At 60.5% G+C, this 17,272-nt stretch overlaps 2 protein-coding genes across 16 annotated transcripts in view; one reads left to right on the top strand and one right to left on the bottom strand.

Annotated features, from left to right (window-relative positions):
• SBF1 (SET binding factor 1) overlaps positions 1 to 16,563 on the top strand; it is a 27,908-nt gene extending 11,345 nt beyond the window's left edge. For 4 of the 8 annotated variants that reach the window (XM_065945848.1, XM_065945844.1, XM_065945880.1 and 1 more), the window contains 23 exons: positions 69 to 562; positions 641 to 813; positions 891 to 964; positions 1,037 to 1,232; positions 1,471 to 1,598; positions 2,148 to 2,326; positions 2,415 to 2,551; positions 2,656 to 2,863; positions 2,943 to 3,139; positions 3,251 to 3,388; positions 5,549 to 5,626; positions 5,884 to 6,056; positions 6,133 to 6,312; positions 6,753 to 6,854; positions 6,945 to 7,130; positions 7,200 to 7,326; positions 7,444 to 7,574; positions 7,644 to 7,874; positions 14,176 to 14,283; positions 14,371 to 14,582; positions 15,068 to 15,155; positions 15,222 to 15,353; positions 15,438 to 16,563. In XM_065945848.1, coding sequence (XP_065801920.1) covers positions 69 to 562; positions 641 to 813; positions 891 to 964; positions 1,037 to 1,232; positions 1,471 to 1,598; positions 2,148 to 2,326; positions 2,415 to 2,551; positions 2,656 to 2,863; positions 2,943 to 3,139; positions 3,251 to 3,388; positions 5,549 to 5,626; positions 5,884 to 6,056; positions 6,133 to 6,312; positions 6,753 to 6,854; positions 6,945 to 7,130; positions 7,200 to 7,326; positions 7,444 to 7,574; positions 7,644 to 7,874; positions 14,176 to 14,283; positions 14,371 to 14,582; positions 15,068 to 15,155; positions 15,222 to 15,353; positions 15,438 to 15,536 — 3,771 coding nt within the window. In that variant the 3' untranslated portion in view covers positions 15,537 to 16,563. The remainder of the gene's footprint in view (positions 1 to 68; positions 563 to 640; positions 814 to 890; positions 965 to 1,036; positions 1,233 to 1,470; positions 1,599 to 2,147; positions 2,327 to 2,414; positions 2,552 to 2,655; positions 2,864 to 2,942; positions 3,140 to 3,250; positions 3,389 to 5,548; positions 5,627 to 5,883; positions 6,057 to 6,132; positions 6,313 to 6,752; positions 6,855 to 6,944; positions 7,131 to 7,199; positions 7,327 to 7,443; positions 7,575 to 7,643; positions 7,875 to 14,175; positions 14,284 to 14,370; positions 14,583 to 15,067; positions 15,156 to 15,221; positions 15,354 to 15,437) is intronic. The other 4 variants (XM_065945859.1, XM_065945853.1, XM_065945865.1 and 1 more) reach the window with 2 other exon arrangements.
• The window catches only part of PPP6R2 (protein phosphatase 6 regulatory subunit 2), a 60,894-nt gene continuing 60,179 nt past the window's right edge, over positions 16,558 to 17,272 (bottom strand). For 5 of the 8 annotated variants that reach the window (XM_065945894.1, XM_065945889.1, XM_065945901.1 and 2 more), the window contains one exon: positions 16,558 to 17,268. In XM_065945894.1, the coding sequence (XP_065801966.1) occupies positions 17,172 to 17,268 (97 nt within the window). In that variant the 3' untranslated portion in view covers positions 16,558 to 17,171. The other 3 variants (XM_065945919.1, XM_065945907.1, XM_065945913.1) reach the window with 3 other exon arrangements.

Genomic DNA, 17,272 nt, shown 5'->3' with positions numbered 1-17,272 from the left:
GCTGGGGTGGCCAGGGTCTTCCCCTGCCCACTCCGGCTGCCCCCGCTGACTCCCACTTCTTTCTGCAGAAGCTGAGTCCAGGGGTGACGCAGTTTGCATACAGCTGCGTGCAGGAGCACGTGGTGTGGAGCACACCGCAGTTCTGGGAGGCCATGTTCTACGGGGACGTGCAAACCCACATCCGGGCCCTCTACCTGGAGCCTGCCGAGGACCGGGACCCCTTCTCGGTGTGTGGGGGCTCCCTGGGCTGGGGGATGGGTGGGCCTGGCTCTCGCTCACCTGTGCCCCTGCGTCAGGTAGGGGAGGCGCCCCCGCAGGGGGACGAGCGCTCTGCCTTGGACGTGGCTTCTGAGCAGAGGCGACTGTGGCCCACGCTGAGCCGAGAGAAGCAGCAGGAGCTGGTGCAGAAGGAGGAGAGCACCGTCTTCAGCCAGGCCATCCACTACGCCAACCGCATGAGCTACCTGCTCCTGCCCCTGGACAGCAGCAAGAGTCGCCTGCTCCGGGAGCGCGCGGGGCTGGGCGAGCTCGAGAGCGCCAGCAACAGCCTTGTCACCAACAGGTGGGGCCTGGCCTGGGGTGGCAACGGGCGGCGGGGGCCTCAGGCCGGGCTGGCACCCACTGTGCTCTCCCTGGCCAGCATGGCGGGCAGCGTGGCGGAGAGCTACGACACGGAGAGCGGCTTCGAGGACGCGGAGGCCTGTGACGTGGCCGGGGCTGTGGTCCGCTTCATCAACCGCTTCGTGGACAAGGTCTGCACAGAGAGTGGGGTCACCAGCGACCACCTCAAGGGGCTGCATGTCATGGTGCCAGGTATGGGCTCTGGGCCTGGAAACACTCCCCTTGGGTGGGCTGGCGCAGGCCAGGGCGTGAGAACTGCTCTCCCACAGACATCGTCCAGATGCACATCGAGACCCTGGAGGCCGTGCACAGAGAGAGCAAGAGGCTGCCCCCCATCCAGAAGGTGAGGGGGCGCCACGGGGGGTGGGCCCAGGACCCAGCCGTGTCCTGAGGCACCGCTCCCCTCCCCAAACAGCCCAAGCTGCTTCGGCCGCGCCTGCTGCCCGGAGAGGAGTGTGTGCTCGACGGCCTTCGCGTCTACCTGTTGCCCGACGGGCGAGAGGAAGGCGCGGGGGGCCCTGGGGGCGGCCCTGCACTGCTGCCGGCCGAGGGCGCAGTCTTCCTCACCACATACCGGGTCATCTTCACGGGGATGCCCACCGACCCCCTGGGTGAGCCTCAGGGCCTCTGCTCCCACCCCAGCCTCACCTCCCCTCTCCTCCCAGGTCCCTGGGTGAGCAGGACTTTGCCCCTACCTCTCCTGTCTCGGGTGGGGGTCTGTGGAGACAGTCCGTAGTCTGCCCCTCCTCGCCTGCCCCGGCCGCCCCACAGCTCTGGTCCCCTCGTCCCTTGAGGCTCGGTGACCCCTCCCCTCCCATCCCTCTGACTCTGCCCCCGGCCTGTCCCAAGTGGGGGAGCAGGTGGTGGTCCGCTCCTTCCCGGTGGCTGCGCTGACCAAGGAGAAGCGCATCAGCGTCCAGACCCCTGTGGACCAGCTCCTGCAGGACGGGCTGCAGCTGCGCTCCTGCACCTTCCAGGTGGGCGGAGGTCTGAGGGCCCCTCGTCCTGTTCTCACAGGCAGGAAGTTAGGCCGGCACCGAGCCCTCTGTGACCCTGACTTTATGTGGGAGCCGCTGCGCCTTAGCTCGGGGTCCTCTGCCCGTGCCACGTGCTGGTCGTCGGGCTGTCCGTCTCGTGTGAGGCTGGACCCTGGGGTCCGGGTCGAGGGTGCTGCATGGGCGCGCCTGCCTGAAACCCGTGCGGAGGGGATGCACGCAAAGACCGGTCGTCAGTCTCCAGCTGCGTGCGGCTTGGGGAGCGGACCCTCCATTAGCCCTGCGCCTTGGGGTGCTCCCTCAGGGGTGTCTGTCTCTGGACGCAGAGGCGAGACTGACCTTCACGGTCCCGTGGCAGACCCAGCTGCCTTCTCCGGGGCCCGTTGGCCATAGGGCTCTCACCCATCCACCCTGTTAGAAACACTCGTCTTCCAGTGATGCAGCGTGGGTGTCCCGGAGGCCTGTCTGCGTTGGTGGCTGGGCTCGGGCCCACAGGCCATCCAGCCTCTGAGGTCGTCCCGTCTGCTGTAGCTGCTGAAGATGGCGTTTGACGAGGAGGTGGGGTCTGACAGCGCCGAGCTCTTCCGCAAGCAGCTGCACAAGCTGCGGTACCCACCAGACATCAGAGGCACGTTCGCGCTCACCTTGGGTTCTGCCCATACCCCCGGCCGGCCGCCCCGTGCCACCAAGGACAAGGGACCTTCCTTCAGGTAGGGAACTGGGCCCAGAAGCCAGGATGCTGTGTGTGTGTCCCCTCGTTCATCTCATCTCTGTGACCGTGCCCTCCCACCTCCCCAGGACCCTGTCTAGGAACTTGGTGAAGAATGCCAAGAAGACTATCGGGCGGCAGTATGTCACTCGGAAGAAGTACAACCCCCCCAGCTGGGAGCATCGGGGCCAGCCGTCCCCTGAGGACCAAGAGGACGAGATCTCTGGTGGGCTTGGGGGAGCCCTGGGTGGTCTGGGTGAAGACCTTCCCGTGGATGGGGGACCTGGGTGGTCTGTGAGTGACGACCCCCGTGTACCTGGTCTGCCCCAGTGTCGGAGGAGCTGGAGCCCAGCACGCTGACCCCGTCCTCGGCCCTGAAGCCCTCGGACCGCATGACCATGAGCAGCCTGGTGGAGCGGGCGTGCTGCCGGGACTACCAGCGCCTGGGGCTGGGCACGCTGAGCAGCAGCCTGAGCCGAGCCAAGTCTGAGCCCTTCCGGATCTCCCCGGTGAACCGCATGTACGCCATCTGCCGCAGGTGAGCCCTGGCGCGGCCCCGGGTGCTGCCGCGGGCCACGGCGGCTGTGCCGCTGCCCTCACCTGCTGCCCCCTTGCAGCTACCCGGGGCTGCTGATCGTGCCCCAAAGCATCCAGGACAACGCTCTGCAGCGCGTCTCCCGCTGCTACCGCCAGAACCGCTTCCCCGTGGTCTGTTGGCGCAGCGGGCGCTCCAAGGCCGTGCTGCTGCGCTCTGGAGGCCTGCACGGCAAGGGTGTTGTCGGTCTCTTCAAGGCCCAGAATGCGCCTTCCCCAGGTAGGCGCCCTGCTCCCGCTATGGCCCCGCCCCAGCGCCTGGCCCAGCCCCATCGCCCTGGCCCCGCCCCAGGGCCCTGGGCCCCGCCCCCACCTCTGCCTCCCCCGCCAGGCCAGTCCCAGGCCGACTCCAGCAGCCTGGAACAAGAGAAGTACTTGCAGGCTGTAGTCAGCTCCATGCCGCGTTACGCGGATGCATCCGGTCGCAACACGCTCAGCGGCTTCTCCTCCGCCCACATGGGCAGCCATGGTGAGTGTACTTGGATGGGAGGACTTGGGGGCAGTGGAGGCATTTATGGAAGGCAGGCCGGTGAGGGGGCCGTGTCTGGGTAGTGGGACCAAGTAAGTGTCCTGAGGCCCTGCTCTGACCACTCCTTTGGGGGTTTGCAGGGGAGGCAGCAGGCCCAGGGCATGCACCCAGGGACCTTCCCAGGCCCTGCCCCTCACCCTCAGGGTACAGGTGCTCAGTGGTGCAGGAGAGCTTGTGATGCTGCGGAGAGGGGGTGGTGTGGTGTCCTGGGGTGGGGACGCTGTTGGGGGTGGTGAGCTGCGTGAGTGCCTGGCACTGGGAGAGGATTCTAGACAGACCCCAGCAGGGCCCCAGGGCCTGCAGGCAGGGGAAGGGTGTGTGCCGGCAGGAGCAGCCTCGCCCGGGGGCCTTGCTCTGAGGCAGTCACCTCTGCGTCGTGCTTCCCTCCCCCAGCCCCATCCTGCGCCCTGTCCCCCTCGTCGGGGCCCTGTGGCGGCCTCCCCTGCTCTGCCCCCGCCTCCCCGCCCCCCAGGTCCCCTCCTGGACCCTCGTGATAACTCTGGCCCCTTCTGGTTCGTTCTCTCGGCCCCCTGGGCCTCCTCCCGCTGCCGTGTAACCCCTGTTGCTCCTCTGCTTGGGGCTTGGTGATCAGAGGCCTGTCAGTCTGTGCTTGGAGGGCTTATCTGCCCTCTGGAGGCACGAGGTCTGGGAAGCTGCCCACCCTGGGCCTGCGTGTGGCCCGGATGCTGGCCTGAGCTGGCCTCTGCCGGTTCCTTACAGACGTGGGGACGGTGTCCACCCAGGGCCTGTGCACACCTGGGGCTGTCCTGGCGGTTGTGTGCAGTCGGCAGATGTCACTCGGGGTGCTTTCTCTGTGATACGCCCCCCTTACCCCGGCTGGTGCAGGCATCACACCAGGGGTCCCTTGTCACTCAGGCCTTGCTGATTCCCTCCCTCCCTTCAGACTTGTCTGCGTTTTCCTCTGCTGTGGCTCTAGCCACCAGAGGCGCTAGGGCCTTCAAGTGGGCTCGGGCTGGTGGCACCACCTGTGGGTCCAGCCTTCCAGAAGCCTGAGCACCTTCCTTGATTCTTCCCGCCGCTCACTCTTGAGTCCTCTGAGCGCACCACCCACGCCTGCGGTCCTGTGGCACAGGACCCGTGTCGGCTGTGGAGACGGGCGGTCCCACTGTCCTCGTGGTGGTTCATGGGGATGCCGACCTAGGGAGGACCAGCTTTGGCGTCCACCCTTCTGAAGGGGCACGTACCTTACCCGTGTCGTTTCTTGCTGGGAACGTCGCTTTCTAGTTGTTAGTTTTCCGTCCCTCAGCTCGTGTCATGGTTTCGCTGTCTTGCCTTCTGTCTGCTCCAGAGGTTCTGAGCGGCCCCTGCGGGCAGCGAGCACCCTCTCCACGGGCCCGCTTGTCTCCTCGTGCCTGTGTTTTCCCTGATCGTGCTTGTGCTGCTGCTTCATGTCCCCCGAATTCTGGGCATGGGCCACCCCCTCATTACCCGGGGTGTACAGGGGCTCAGCTTACCTCAGCCATGCACGGTTCTGGTTCAGACTCTGTCATGGAGACACAGTGTCCTTGCTGTGGGTGATGGTTTTACCTGCAGCGTGGTAGGCTGCCTCTTTGCTCACCTCCAGTGGCCCGCACCCCACTCAGAGGAGGGGCGGGACTTGGTGCTGCCTTTAGAACCCAGAGACCAGTGCAGAGCCTCACCCTGCACGTCCAGCCCATGAGCCTCGAGCCTGCGTGTGTCCTGGATTGAACCGACCTCGAAGGTCCCAGGCTGGGGGCCGCCTCCTCGCTGGGCTGCACTTCGTGGCCGCCGTCTGCTCTGTGCCTGGCAGGGCGTGCTGGGTGGCCACGTCCTCAGCAGCCCTGTCCGCGTCCATGGGCTGAGGGCGCAGAGGAGGCCCAGGGTCCTGCTTGTCCCCTCCCCTCTCTGCGTGCCGCCGGGCCCGCTGTTCCCTGGCGTGCCCCGGGGGCGCAGGGGGCCTTGGTGCTCACCCACACTGTCTCTGTCTCCCTGGGACCCCTTGGGGGTTTGGGGCAACTCAGCCCTGTGCCCAGTCTCCTTGGGCCATAGTTTCCCCCTTGCGGGGCACTCCCCCAGGCCTGGGGCCAGGCCTGAGCTTTCTCTCTGCTGTACCCCCAGTGCCCAGCCCCAGAGCCAGGGTCACCACGCTGTCCAACCCCATGGCGGCCTCGGCCTCCAGACGGACTGCGCCCCGAGGTACCGTACTGGCCACTCAGGCCGGCTCCCCCACACCAGTCCCAACGGTCCCCATGGGACTGAGCGGTCATGGCACTAACGTCCCCGCGTCTGGCACTAACGGCCCCACGTGACAGACTGGTGTGACCCAGCCCCCCACAGCCCTGGGCACTAACAGCCTGACACCCCGAGTCCTGCCCTTGCCCTTCCTGGGAGCTCAGCCCTAGGTAAGTGGTGCCCCGGCCCTAGTCTGGTGCTTACCTGGTTTCTCTGTGCAGGTAAATGGGGCAGCGTCCGGGCCAGCGGGCGCAGCGGTGGGCTCAGCACTGATGTGGGCTCCCGGCTAGCAGGTGTGGGCCCCCCGCAGGCCAACGGGGCCCCTCCTGACCCAGGCTTTCTGCGGCCCCAGCGCGCAGCCCTCTATATCATTGGAGACAAAGCCCAGCTGAAGGTGACTGGGACGGGGTCCCAGGGTCAGGTGGGGATGTGAGGTCTGGGCCCGCCTTACCATGGTTGGCCTCCTCCAGGGTGTGCGGCCAGACCCCCTGCAGCAGTGGGAGCTGGTGCCCATTGAGGTGTTTGAGGCGCGGCAGGTGAAGGCGAGCTTCAAGAAGCTGCTAAAGGCCTGTGTCCCTGGCTGTCCTGCCACCGAGCCCGGTCCAGCCTCCTTTCTGCGCTCACTGGAAGACTCAGAGTGGCTCATCCAGGTCTCTCCCCTCCCCTGACCCCACTGTGGGGGATGGCACCGGGAGGAGGGTACAGAAGACACGGGGAGGGACTGTCCAGTGGCCACCTGGCTGCTTGCGGCACCCCCCCCCCCATTACCTAGAGCCACAACTGGGTGGGGACTGGGCTTGCTCATTGGCTTTGGGAGGAGGTGATGGGTGTTTCCCAGTGGTGGGAGGTGGACAGGGGTGGAGGCCAGGGCCCGGCCGTGTGGGCACCCTCTGATCTGTCCTTGTGGACCTGGGCGTGTCAGGGAGGGCCACTTCAGGCCCAGAAGGTGCTGACGGGCGGGCGGGACGAGGGACGCACCCCGCCCACTTTGGGCCTGTGGCACAGTCCGTCCCGTGGTGCTGGCCTGCATGACACCTCCTTTGTGGGTGTGTGGGCCCTGGGAGGTGCTGAGGGGTGCGGGTCCCTGCAGATCCACAAGCTGCTGCAGGTGTCGGTGCTGGTGGTGGAGCTCCTGGACTCGGGCTCCTCCGTCCTGGTGAGCCTGGAGGACGGCTGGGACATCACCACTCAGGTGCGGGGGGGGGTGGGGCGGGGACATCCCCACTCGGGTGCGCGGGGGGCGGGGTCCCCACACCCTGCTGACCCTCCATGCTGCTTTCAGGTGGTGTCGCTGGTGCAGCTGCTCTCAGACCCCTTCTACCGCACCCTGGAAGGCTTCCGCCTGCTGGTGGAGAAGGAGTGGCTGTCCTTCGGCCATCGCTTCAGCCACCGCGGGGCCCACACTCTAGCTGGGCAGAGCAGTGGTTTCACTCCAGTCTTCCTGCAGTTCCTGGACTGTGTACACCAGGTGAGTGGGTGGCGGTGGCTGGGGGCTGTGCGTGCGGACCGCTCTCCGCTGACCCCTGATTGCACACAGATCCACCTGCAGTTCCCCATGGAGTTCGAGTTCAGTCCTTTCTACCTCAAGTTCCTTGGCTACCATCACGTCTCCCGCCGCTTCCGGACCTTCCTGCTGGACTCCGACTATGAACGCATTGAGCTGGGTACAGGGGCAGGGCGGGTGGATACAGGAGGTGGTGGGGGCGGTCCGCTGGTGGGGGGTGTGGCCTGCGGGAGGGGCGTGGTCAGCAGGCCCGCGCTCTGCCCCCACCCGCCCGCAGGGCTGCTTTACGAGGAGAAGGGGGAGCGCCGGGCCCCGCAGGCCTGCCGCTCGGTGTGGGAGTACGTGGAGCGGCTGAGCAAGCGGACGCCCGTGTTCTACAACTACATGTACGCACCGGAGGACGCGGAGGTGAGCCGGGCCTCGGGCGAGGTGGCCGGGCGCCTCCACGCCCAGTGCTCACGCCGGGCCCTCCCCCAGGTCCTGCGGCCCTACAGCAACGTGTCCAACCTGAAGGTGTGGGACTTCTACACCGAGGAGACGCTGGCCGAGGGCCCCCCCTACGACTGGGAGCTGGCGCAGGGCCCCCCCGAGCCCCCGGAGGAAGAGCGGCCAGATGGGGGTGCCCCCCAGAGCAGGCGCCGGGTGGTGTGGCCCTGCTATGACAGCCGCCCCCGAGCACAGCCCGATGCCATCTCCCGGCTCCTGGAGGTGCGTGCGGCCCGGGGACTGGGAGCGGGGGTCCGGCGTGCGTCAGTCTGGCGGCCCCCCCACCCCCCACGTTGGCCTGCAGTGCCCGCCCTGAGTGCTGGCTGCAGGCAGCGGTGACCGAGGCTGTGGTGAACCCCGCAGTTTCAGGAAGGTTTGGAATCACCCCAGGGGCGAGCGGGGTTTGCACAGAGCCTGTCTCTGTCCTCTCTAGACCCCTGCCCTCGCCTTCCTGGCTGTGCACACCCCCGTGTGGACGGGGCCCTGCTGGGTTCCAGCTGCCCGGCGTCCCTTCAGAGAAGCTTGGGTGGGACTCTCAGGCCGCTCTTGTCCTCTGCCTGCCGGACCTGGCGGGTGCGCCCTGGAATAGAGGGGTCTGTGCGCTGGGTGGAGCCTCCCCGCCCCGCCTTGGCTGGGTGACTTCCGGGATAGCTCAGCGGGCGGCGTCCTGAGCTGCTGCTTCCTGTGGGGAGGGTGGGCAGCGGTGAGGAGCGAGCAGGCGGTAAGGCGTGTTAAGAACCAGCACCGCCTGCCCTCCAGGGTTTGGGGGAGCCTGGGTCCTGGCTCTGTGGGTGGAGGGGGCCCACAGGCGCAGGGCAGACCCCCGCGCTGCTTGCGGGCGTGGCGGCGGCGTCCCGGACCAGCGTCTGTGTGGCGGGTACTGGCTGCGGTGCCTTCACTTCTGGCTGGTCTGTGTCTTCACAGTTAAGAGGAGCTTCTGGTACTCTTGTAGTTAGGGCTTCTTTTTACCCGTTTCTGTTTTTCGTTGGACTTTTAGGTCTATTTATACTTGTTTATTTACGTCTAAATTTTTCTCAAATTTTTTTTATATATAGTTGGAGGATAATTGCTTTTCAGTGCTGTGTTAGCCTCTGCGTACAGCAGTGTGAATCCGGCATAAGCATTTACACTTAGTCACTGATGCGATGGGTTTTTCTGGTGGCTCAGAGGGTAAAGAATCTGCCTGCAGTGCAGGAGACCCAGGTTTGATCCCTGAGTCAGGAAGATCCCCTGGGGAAGGAGACGGCTATCCACTGCAGTGTTCTTGTCTGCAGAATCCCATGGACAGAGAACCGCCAAGAGTGGACCCAGCTGGGCAGCTGGCACTTTCACACTGGTGTGAAGTCTGGCTTCCTGCTTGCTGTCCTTTTTTTGCTTTTTTCTTGCTTTTGTTATTTTTCCTGATAGTTGAGCATCGTTGCTCCACGTTACCAGCATTACCTGGCTTGTGAGCTGTGTCTTTGCGTTACTTGTAGTGGTCGTCAGTGACCGCAGTCACAGATCTTCGGGATTGAGTTGTACCCATGCCCCCGACCCCCCCACGGAGCTGCCGACTCCTATCATTTTGCTGTCGTTGCCCATTTTACTTTGACCTGTGATGTCAGCGCTCAGCGTGGATTATGTTAATTTTAAGTGGCCAACTTTGTTTTGAGGAAATTAGATAAGGGAACAGCCTGTTTGCCATGCCCAGTATTTTTCATTCTTTCCTTGTAGGTCTGCCGTTGTGTCAGTTTTCTCCAGCCTGAGCTTTTCTCCACTCGGTACTTACTTACGCGCTTGATCTATTCGGCTGCGTGGGCTTAGCTGCCCTGTGGCGCGTAGCTCCCCGAGCAGGCACTGAACCTCTGTCCCCTGCACTACAAGGCAGCTTCTTAACCACTGGACCACCAGGGAAGACCCTGAAGGACTGTTAATGTTTCTTGTAAATCAAATCTGCTAGTGATAAATTCCCCAAGCTTTTTTTTTTTTTTTTTACCTGAAAATCTCTTTATTGTGCCTTTTAGTTTTTTTATTGTCACTCTTTCTTTTTTTTTTTGAAGTACAATTAATTTACAATGTTGTGATTCGGGTGTATATAGTAGAGTGATTTTGATACATGTGAAGAAAGCTGAGTGCTGAAAAATTGATGCTTTTGAACTGTGGTATTGGAGAAGACTCTTGAGAGTCCCTTGGACTGCAAGGAGATCCAGCCAGTTCATCCTAAAGGAGATCAGTCCTGGCTGTTCATTGGAAGGACTGATGCTGAAGCTGAAACTCCAGTACTTTGGCCATCCCATGTGAAGAGCTGACTCATTGGAAAAGACCCTGAGCTGTGAGGGATTGGGGGCAGGAGGAGAAGGGGACGACAGAGGATGTGATGACTGGATGGCATCACCGACTCGATAGACATGAGTTTCAGTAAACTGCGGGAGTTGGTGATGGACAGGGAGGCCTGGAGTGCTGCGATTCATGGGGTCGCAAAGAGTCAGACATGACTGAGCGACTGAACTGAACTGATACATGAAAGTGTCATTCTCTCAGTCGTGTCTGACTCTGTGCAACCCCATGGACTGTAGCCCGTCATGCTCTTCTGTCTGTGGGATTCTCCAGGCAAGAATCCTGCAGTGAGTTGCCATTCCCTTCTCCAGGGGATTTCCCCGACCCAGGGATTGAACCTGGGTCTCCTGCACTACGGACAGATTCTTGACTGTCTGAGCCACCAGGGAAGCATATATATGTGTTTGTGTGTGTGCATATATTGTGGAGTCTTTTCCATTATAGGTTTTCACAAGATACTGAATATGGTTCCCTGTGCTGGGCAGGTCCTTGATTATCTACTTTATACACATGGAGTATGTATGTTAATCCCAGAGTCCTAACTTGTCCCTTCCCCTCATCCCCTTTGGTAACCATGTTTGTTGTCTTTGTGAATCTGTTTCTGTTCTATAAATAAGTTCACTTATTTAATTTTTTAGGTTCCACATTTAAGCGACATCAAACGGTATTTTTCCTTCTCTGACTTAAGTTCACTGACTGTGGTGATCTCTAGGCCCATTCATGTTGCTGCAGGTGGCATCACTTCATGCTTTTTATGGCTGAAGGGTATTCCACTGTGTATATGAGTGATTTTGATACACTTTGATTTTGAACCTTTATCCGTTCATCTGTTGATGGACATATACGTGGTTTCTATGTCTTGGCTATTGCAAACAGTACTGAAGTGAATATTGGGGTGCATGTATCTTTTCGAATTAGAGGTTTTGTCTTTTCTGGATGTATGCCTGGGGGTGGGATTTCAGGGTCACATGGCAGCTCTGTTTGCAGTTTTTAAGGAGCCTCCATACTGTTCTCCGAAGCGGCTGCACCAGTTTTCACTCCCGCCCGCAGTGGAGCCGGGCTCCCTTTTCCCCACACCCTCACCAGCATTTAAGTTGTAGACCTTTTCACTGATGGCCTTTCTGACTGGTGTGAGGTGGTACCTTACTATAGTTTTGATTTGCATTTTTCTAATAATTGGTAATAGTGATATCGAGCATCTTTTCATGAGCCTATTGGTCATACACGTGTCTTCTTTGAAGAAATATCTGTTTAGGTCTTCTGTTCATTTTTTAAGTTTCGCTTTTATTTTCTGGCTTGCAGCGAGTAGGGGGCGCTCTTCCTTGCAGTGAGCAGGCTTCCCATTGTGGTGGCTTCGGTATGGAGCGGGGGCTCCAGGCACACGGGCTTCAGCGGTTGCAGCTTGGGGCTCAGTGGTTGTGGCTCTGAGGTTGTGGCAAGTGGGATCTTCCCAGACTAGGGACCGAACCCGTGTCCTGTGCGTTGGCAGGTGGGTTCTCAGCCACTGGACGCCAGGGAAGTTCTGCCATTCACGTTTTGCTCTGTTAGGCTTTTGTCTCAACCTTGTGTATATTATAAATGTGACATTTTCAAAACTGATGCTTTGTGAAATTTTGAGTGAAGAATTTTTCAGTGAATTTTACGCAGATACTGTCTTTGATTGTCCAAGTGATATATGTACTAATGTCTCAGAAGAGGATAGTTCTTCAGAATATAGTTCTGTTCAGATGATGTGAATATTAGATCAACGAAAGCCAAAAAAAAACTTTCCAAAAAACCTTAGTGATTGATTCTGAAATGGGAAGTGAAAATGAAACTCACGGTACTGGAGAATGCACCTTTGCTTCTACAGAAGAGTGAATTGAAAACATTTCACGAAAGTTAGAAGACTTTACCGGTGTGTCGTGTGTAACTACTGAATGTAATAACCTGCAAAATGTGAATAACCAGATTGATTTTTGGCCACAACATAAAAATCATTGGCCACAAGCATTAGTTTCTGCAACCCCCGCCCCTGCCCCCCTTCCCCAGTCAGTAATGAGTTAACAGGATTGATTCTTCAAGTCCAAGAGCACGGTATGTCTTTCCTCGGTCATCTTCAGTTTCTTTCAGCACTGTCTTATAGTTTTTTGCGTACAGGTCTTTTGCCTCCTCAGGCAGGTTTATTCCAAGGTATTTTATTCTTTCTGATGCAGTGGTAAGTGGTATTGTTTCCTTAATTGCTCTTTCTGGGCCTTTCTTTTTTTAAAGGGTGTTTTCTTTGGATGCAGAATTCTAGGTTCACAACTTTGAGCCCTGGCAGTTAAAGGCGCTGTTCCAGTGTCTTCTGCTGGCGATGTTTCTGAGTGGTGACGCTCCTTCTTACCGTTGTAAATTGTGTGACGTCACCCTCTTTCCCCGACTGCCTTAAGGTTTTCTCTCCATTTTGTTTATTTCTGTGGCCGTCCTGGGTCTTCGCTGTTGCACGTGCTTTCCTCCAGTTGTGGTGTGCAGGCGTCTCGCTGCAGACGACGGCTCTGGAGCACAGACAGGCTCTGCAGTTGCGGCGCCCGGCCTCAGTTGCTCTGGGGTGTGTGGGGCCTTCCCGGACTGGGGGATCAGGCCTGTGTCTGCCGTGTCGGCGGGCGGATTTTTCAGCACTAGGCCACCAGGGAGCCCTTCTCTTCATGTCCAGTGTCCGAAGCTTGACCATCACGTTGGCGTGTGTGTGTGTGTGCGTGCGTGCGTGCGTGCGTGCGTGCGTGCGTGTGTGTGTGTGTGTGTGCGCTGCTTAGAGCTCTTTAAGCGCCTCAGACGTTGTGCGATGATGGTTTTAATCAAATTTACTAGATTTTAGACCATTATTTCTTTAAAAAGTTTTTCCTGTATGATTACCCCCTCATTTCTTCTGGGACTTTCTTGCCCCATAGGTCATTAAGGCTCTGTGGGTTTTTCCTCTGCAGATCATGTTGTACGATTTTTATTACCCTGCTTTCAAGTCCACTGCTCTTTTCCTTATGTTTAAAATGCTCTGAAGCTTATTTAATGAATTTTCTATTTTAGATATTAGAGTTTTCAGCTCTAGAGTTTCCATTTTCTTTATGATTTTTTTCTCTCTAGAGATTCCCCATCTTCTCAACCATTATGTTCATCTTGAAATCTTAAATGTACTTATAACTGTTTTGAACCTCTTATATGCTACTTGAGTATCTAGTTCATTTCTGGGTCTGTTTCACTTTCCTCTGACGATGCTTCTCCTCTCCCTGCCTTCTTGCTTGTCTAAGAATTGTTGTGAGCTGGATGCTGTTGAGGATCCAGATCTGTTTTCCTCCAGGGTCATGGGTTTTCTTCCTGCTAGCAGTTAGTGACCTTGTGGGTCAGCTTGGTCTTTTCAGGGGTTGCTCTTAGACTTTGTTAGGCATCTGTAGAGAAGCCTTTCCTCCAGGCTCCACGGACATGATCTCTCCAGGTTTCAGCGGAACGTCTTTGTCATCAGCAGTGTGTCCTCATGATTCTGCGTCTCCCTGAGCTGTGTGGCTTCCAGTGTCCGGATACAGCTCACAGCTTTGAGTGGCTGCTCTGCCAGGCCTCCTGGGATCTTGCCGCACACGTGGCGGTTGCTCTTGGCCAGAGATGCGGTTGTGTGGGGGGGCTATAGGGAGAGGGTCGAGCTCCTGCTCACTCTCCCCGCCCCCCATAGACCTGGGTGCCCTACACCCCACGCCCTGCCTCTGCCCCGCCCCCTCGCCCCTCTCGGGCCTCAGGCCGCCGGCGGCTCCTGCACTGTCCAGCCCCGTAGCTGCTGGTGGTGGCGGCTGGAGGGCGGCTCCACGTCTGTGCGCCAGTCAGCGCCTTGTTGCTCTTTTGAAGATAGTGTGTCTTTTTTTTCTGACTGGTTTTGGAATTTTTCTCTTTCAGAAGTTTTTCTGATAATACCCTGAAAATGTTAATTTTCTTAATATCCTGGGGTGTGTATGCTCAGCTTATCCTATTTGGGGTTTGTAGTGTTTTGATTACATTTTTGACGTCTTTTTTTTAGCCATTTTCTCCAAATACTGATACTGTCCAGTCCCTCAGCCTTGCATATTTTCCTCGTGGATGACAGTTACACACTTGTTGCATCTTTTCACTGTCTCCTTTCTATGGCTTCTATGCTTTTGTCTTTACGAGTTCCAGTCTGGGTATTTCCTTCTGCAGAATCTTTGAGTTCACTGGTTCCCCCCTGCAGGAGATGCAGCGTCTGGAGACCGAGCTGGGCCGCCCCCCCGAGCGCTGGAAGGACGCCTGGGATCGGGTGAAGGCAGCGCAGCGCCTCGAGGGCCGGCCAGACGGACGTGTGAGCGGGGCGGAGGTGGGGGGGGGGCGCGGGCCTGCGGCCTGGAGGCGGGGAGGCCCCCCTGACACGGGCCCCTCCTGCCCGCAGGGCACCCCCAGCTCCCTGCTGGTGTCCAGCGTGCCCCACCACCGCCGCTCGCTGGGTGTGTACCTGCAGGAGGGCCCCGTGGGCTCCACACTGAGCCTCAGCCTGGACAGTGACCAGAGCAGCGGCTCCACCGCGTCCAGCTCGCGGCAGGCAGCCCGCCGCAGCACCAGCACCCTCTACAGCCAGTTCCAGACGGCAGAGAGTGAGAACAGGTCTGCGGCAGCTCCCAGACGGGCGTGGCGGGTGCCTTCGGGGGCTTCCTGGGGTTTTTCAGGCAGAGGGATTGGTGGGTGAGGCCCGACCGGTGGCCTCAGCGTGAGCTGACCAGTGCAGGGAAGAAGCAAGTGGGCTTAGCCTTTGGGATGCGGAGCTGGTGACCACTAGACAGAGAGGGAAGGGACTGCGGGGTTTGGCGCGGGCTCTCGGGGGCGGGGGCCCCGCAGGCTGCACCCCACTTCTGGGCCCAAGGGCCGCGTGGCCACAGTCACTCGTCAGGCCCTGCCCTGAGGGGGCCCCTGCGTTGTTGCCGAGGCCCTGGTGGGGGCCATCACAAATGTCTGTCTGGGGACCCAGGGCTCGGGGCTCGGGTTGGCTTGGAGGCGGACTCCTGGGTCTTGTTGGCGGGCCTGGCGGGGGTGGAGAGCAGGCATCAGTGCCGGGCCCTGAGGTGGTCTGGCCGGTCCTGCTGCAAACACAGGTCCTACGAGGGCACCCTGTACAAGAAGGGCGCCTTCATGAAGCCCTGGAAGGCCCGCTGGTTCGTGCTGGACAAGACGAAGCACCAGGTGAGTGTTCGGGGCCCTGGCGGGGCGGGGAGCTGAGGGCGCCCTGCCGACTCCTGCTCCCCTCAGCTGCGCTACTATGACCACCGCGTGGACACGGAGTGCAAGGGCGTCATCGACCTGGCCGAGGTGGAGGCGGTGGCACCCGGCGCGCCCACCATGGGTGCCCCCAAGACTGTGGACGAGAAGGCTTTCTTTGACGTGAGCTGCGGCGGGGGCGGGGGCGGGGCGGCGCGGCGCGGCTGTCCCTGGGGGAGCCGTGGAGTCAGCGCCCTGTGTCCCCAGGTGAAGACGACGCGTCGTGTTTACAACTTCTGTGCCCAGGACGTGCCGTCGGCCCAGCAGTGGGTGGACCAGATCCAGAGCTGCCTGTCAGACGCCTGAGCGCGGCCCTGCCCCGCAGCCCTGCGTCGTTAGCGACCACTAGGGGTGGGCAGGGCCCCCGGCCATGTTTACAGCCCCCGCCCTCGACAGTATTGAGGCCCCTCCCAGCCCCACGTGTACAGCCCCCCGCCCGCCCGCTCCTGCTCACTGGAGGCCTGGCCGAGTGCCCGCCGGGAGCAGCACGGTACAGCCCTCGCGGTGGGCCTGTAAATAGTTCCCCTGCCTGTCTGTGTGCTGGCCCCGGCCGGCCGGCCCCAGGCGCCCTCTTCCTAGAATGAGAGTCTATAAAGAGCTAACGACACCGCGTGCCTGTGTCTGCTCTGCCCGCTCCCCTGTACCCGGGCCGCTGCGTGGGGGGGTGGCATCGTCAGGGCCGGGCCTCAGGCAACCCTGGGGCTGGCAGAGAGGGCGGCCACCACCTGGGGTGTGTTGCGGAGGGGAACCCCCCCCTCCCCCCGAAGCCGTCCTGCATCCAGAGGGGTGGGGCTGGCTAGGACAGGGTGCGGACTCACTGGCCCCTGGTCAGGTGAGAGTCCGATGCCAGGAGGGTGGGCTCTCTGGGGCTCGGGGGGGGAAAGTGGGGTGGCAGGGCATGGCGCCCTGACTGCATCCGCGCCGGGAGCTCTGCTCCAAATGCCCGTCTCTTCCTCTCCCAGAGTCCTGCCTTTGCCCTGACCGGGACTCCCCACTGCCCTATTCTTGGGTGTAACGGGGGTCACCTGGACTGGGCCTCACTCACAGTGGGTGCCAAACCAGGCGTGGGGCGGCAGCAGGTGGGAGGTGGGGTGTGGCACTGTGGGGGCCAGCGGTCCCGGGTGGAGACAACAGCACGGGGTCGGCGGGGCCGCTGGCAGCACCCACCGTGAGAGGGGTGCTCCCAGCCCGGGGACCGCCGCTGGGCTGAGGTCCTTGCCCCGAGCTCAACTCCAGGCAGAGCTGCTCTCAGCCGACTCAGGTGGGCCCCTGCCTGGAGCTCCAGGGCCTGCAGCTGAACAACAAATGAGACACGCGGGTCTGTACGTGAGAATAACAGCCTTTATTGGAGTCGAGGGTCTGAGTGCCCTCAGAACATCACGTGGGCTGACCCCACAGGCCCCCCCGACAGCTCGGCGCCCCCAGCACTGCTGGGCCCTCTGCACCCCGCCCACAGCCAGCGCCTGCCCGGCGCCCCTGGTGCACCCTGCGGGAGGCCCAGGACACCCTGCCAGGCCGCCGGGGGCTTGTTTTTTAAGGCAGTCGTTTGCAGCCTGGCACGGCCCGCTCCCAGGAGCTCTGTCAGCCCCACTCCAGACCCACATCTGACCCCAGAGCCTCGGAAACCCTCTCCTGCGCCAGATAAAAAGTGCAAACACATGGCTCTTCCTACATCTGTTAAAAAAAAAAAACTGGTAAAAAACAGGCAGGGAGTCTGGCCCGGCCCTCAGGCCTCTGGGGCTGCGGCCCCGGGCTCCCCACAGGCAGACCACGGCTGAGGCCTTATTGCTGTGTGCGGGGCTGGACCCCCGTGGCCCGCTCGGTCGGGGTCAGGCAGGAGAAATGCAGGCGGGGCTGTCCGGCTGGTTCCAACTGCCAGCTTTACCAATGCAGCATTTATTTTAAAATTAAATTAAATTAAATTAAAAAAGACAAACTGCGTCACCAGGTAGTTTTCTGGGTTGGGCGCCAAGACTGCGCAGCAGCAGCGTCACACGGGGCCATTGAGGGCAGCTCCTGAGGGCGGCGGCCTGTCAGCCTGT

This window comes from Muntiacus reevesi, chromosome 1 (assembly GCF_963930625.1).
Source record: "Muntiacus reevesi chromosome 1, mMunRee1.1, whole genome shotgun sequence".
Taxonomy (NCBI): Eukaryota; Metazoa; Chordata; class Mammalia; order Artiodactyla; family Cervidae; genus Muntiacus; species Muntiacus reevesi.
The sequence above is the reverse complement of the archived record's forward strand: the minus strand, read 5'-3'. Positions and strand labels throughout refer to the sequence as shown.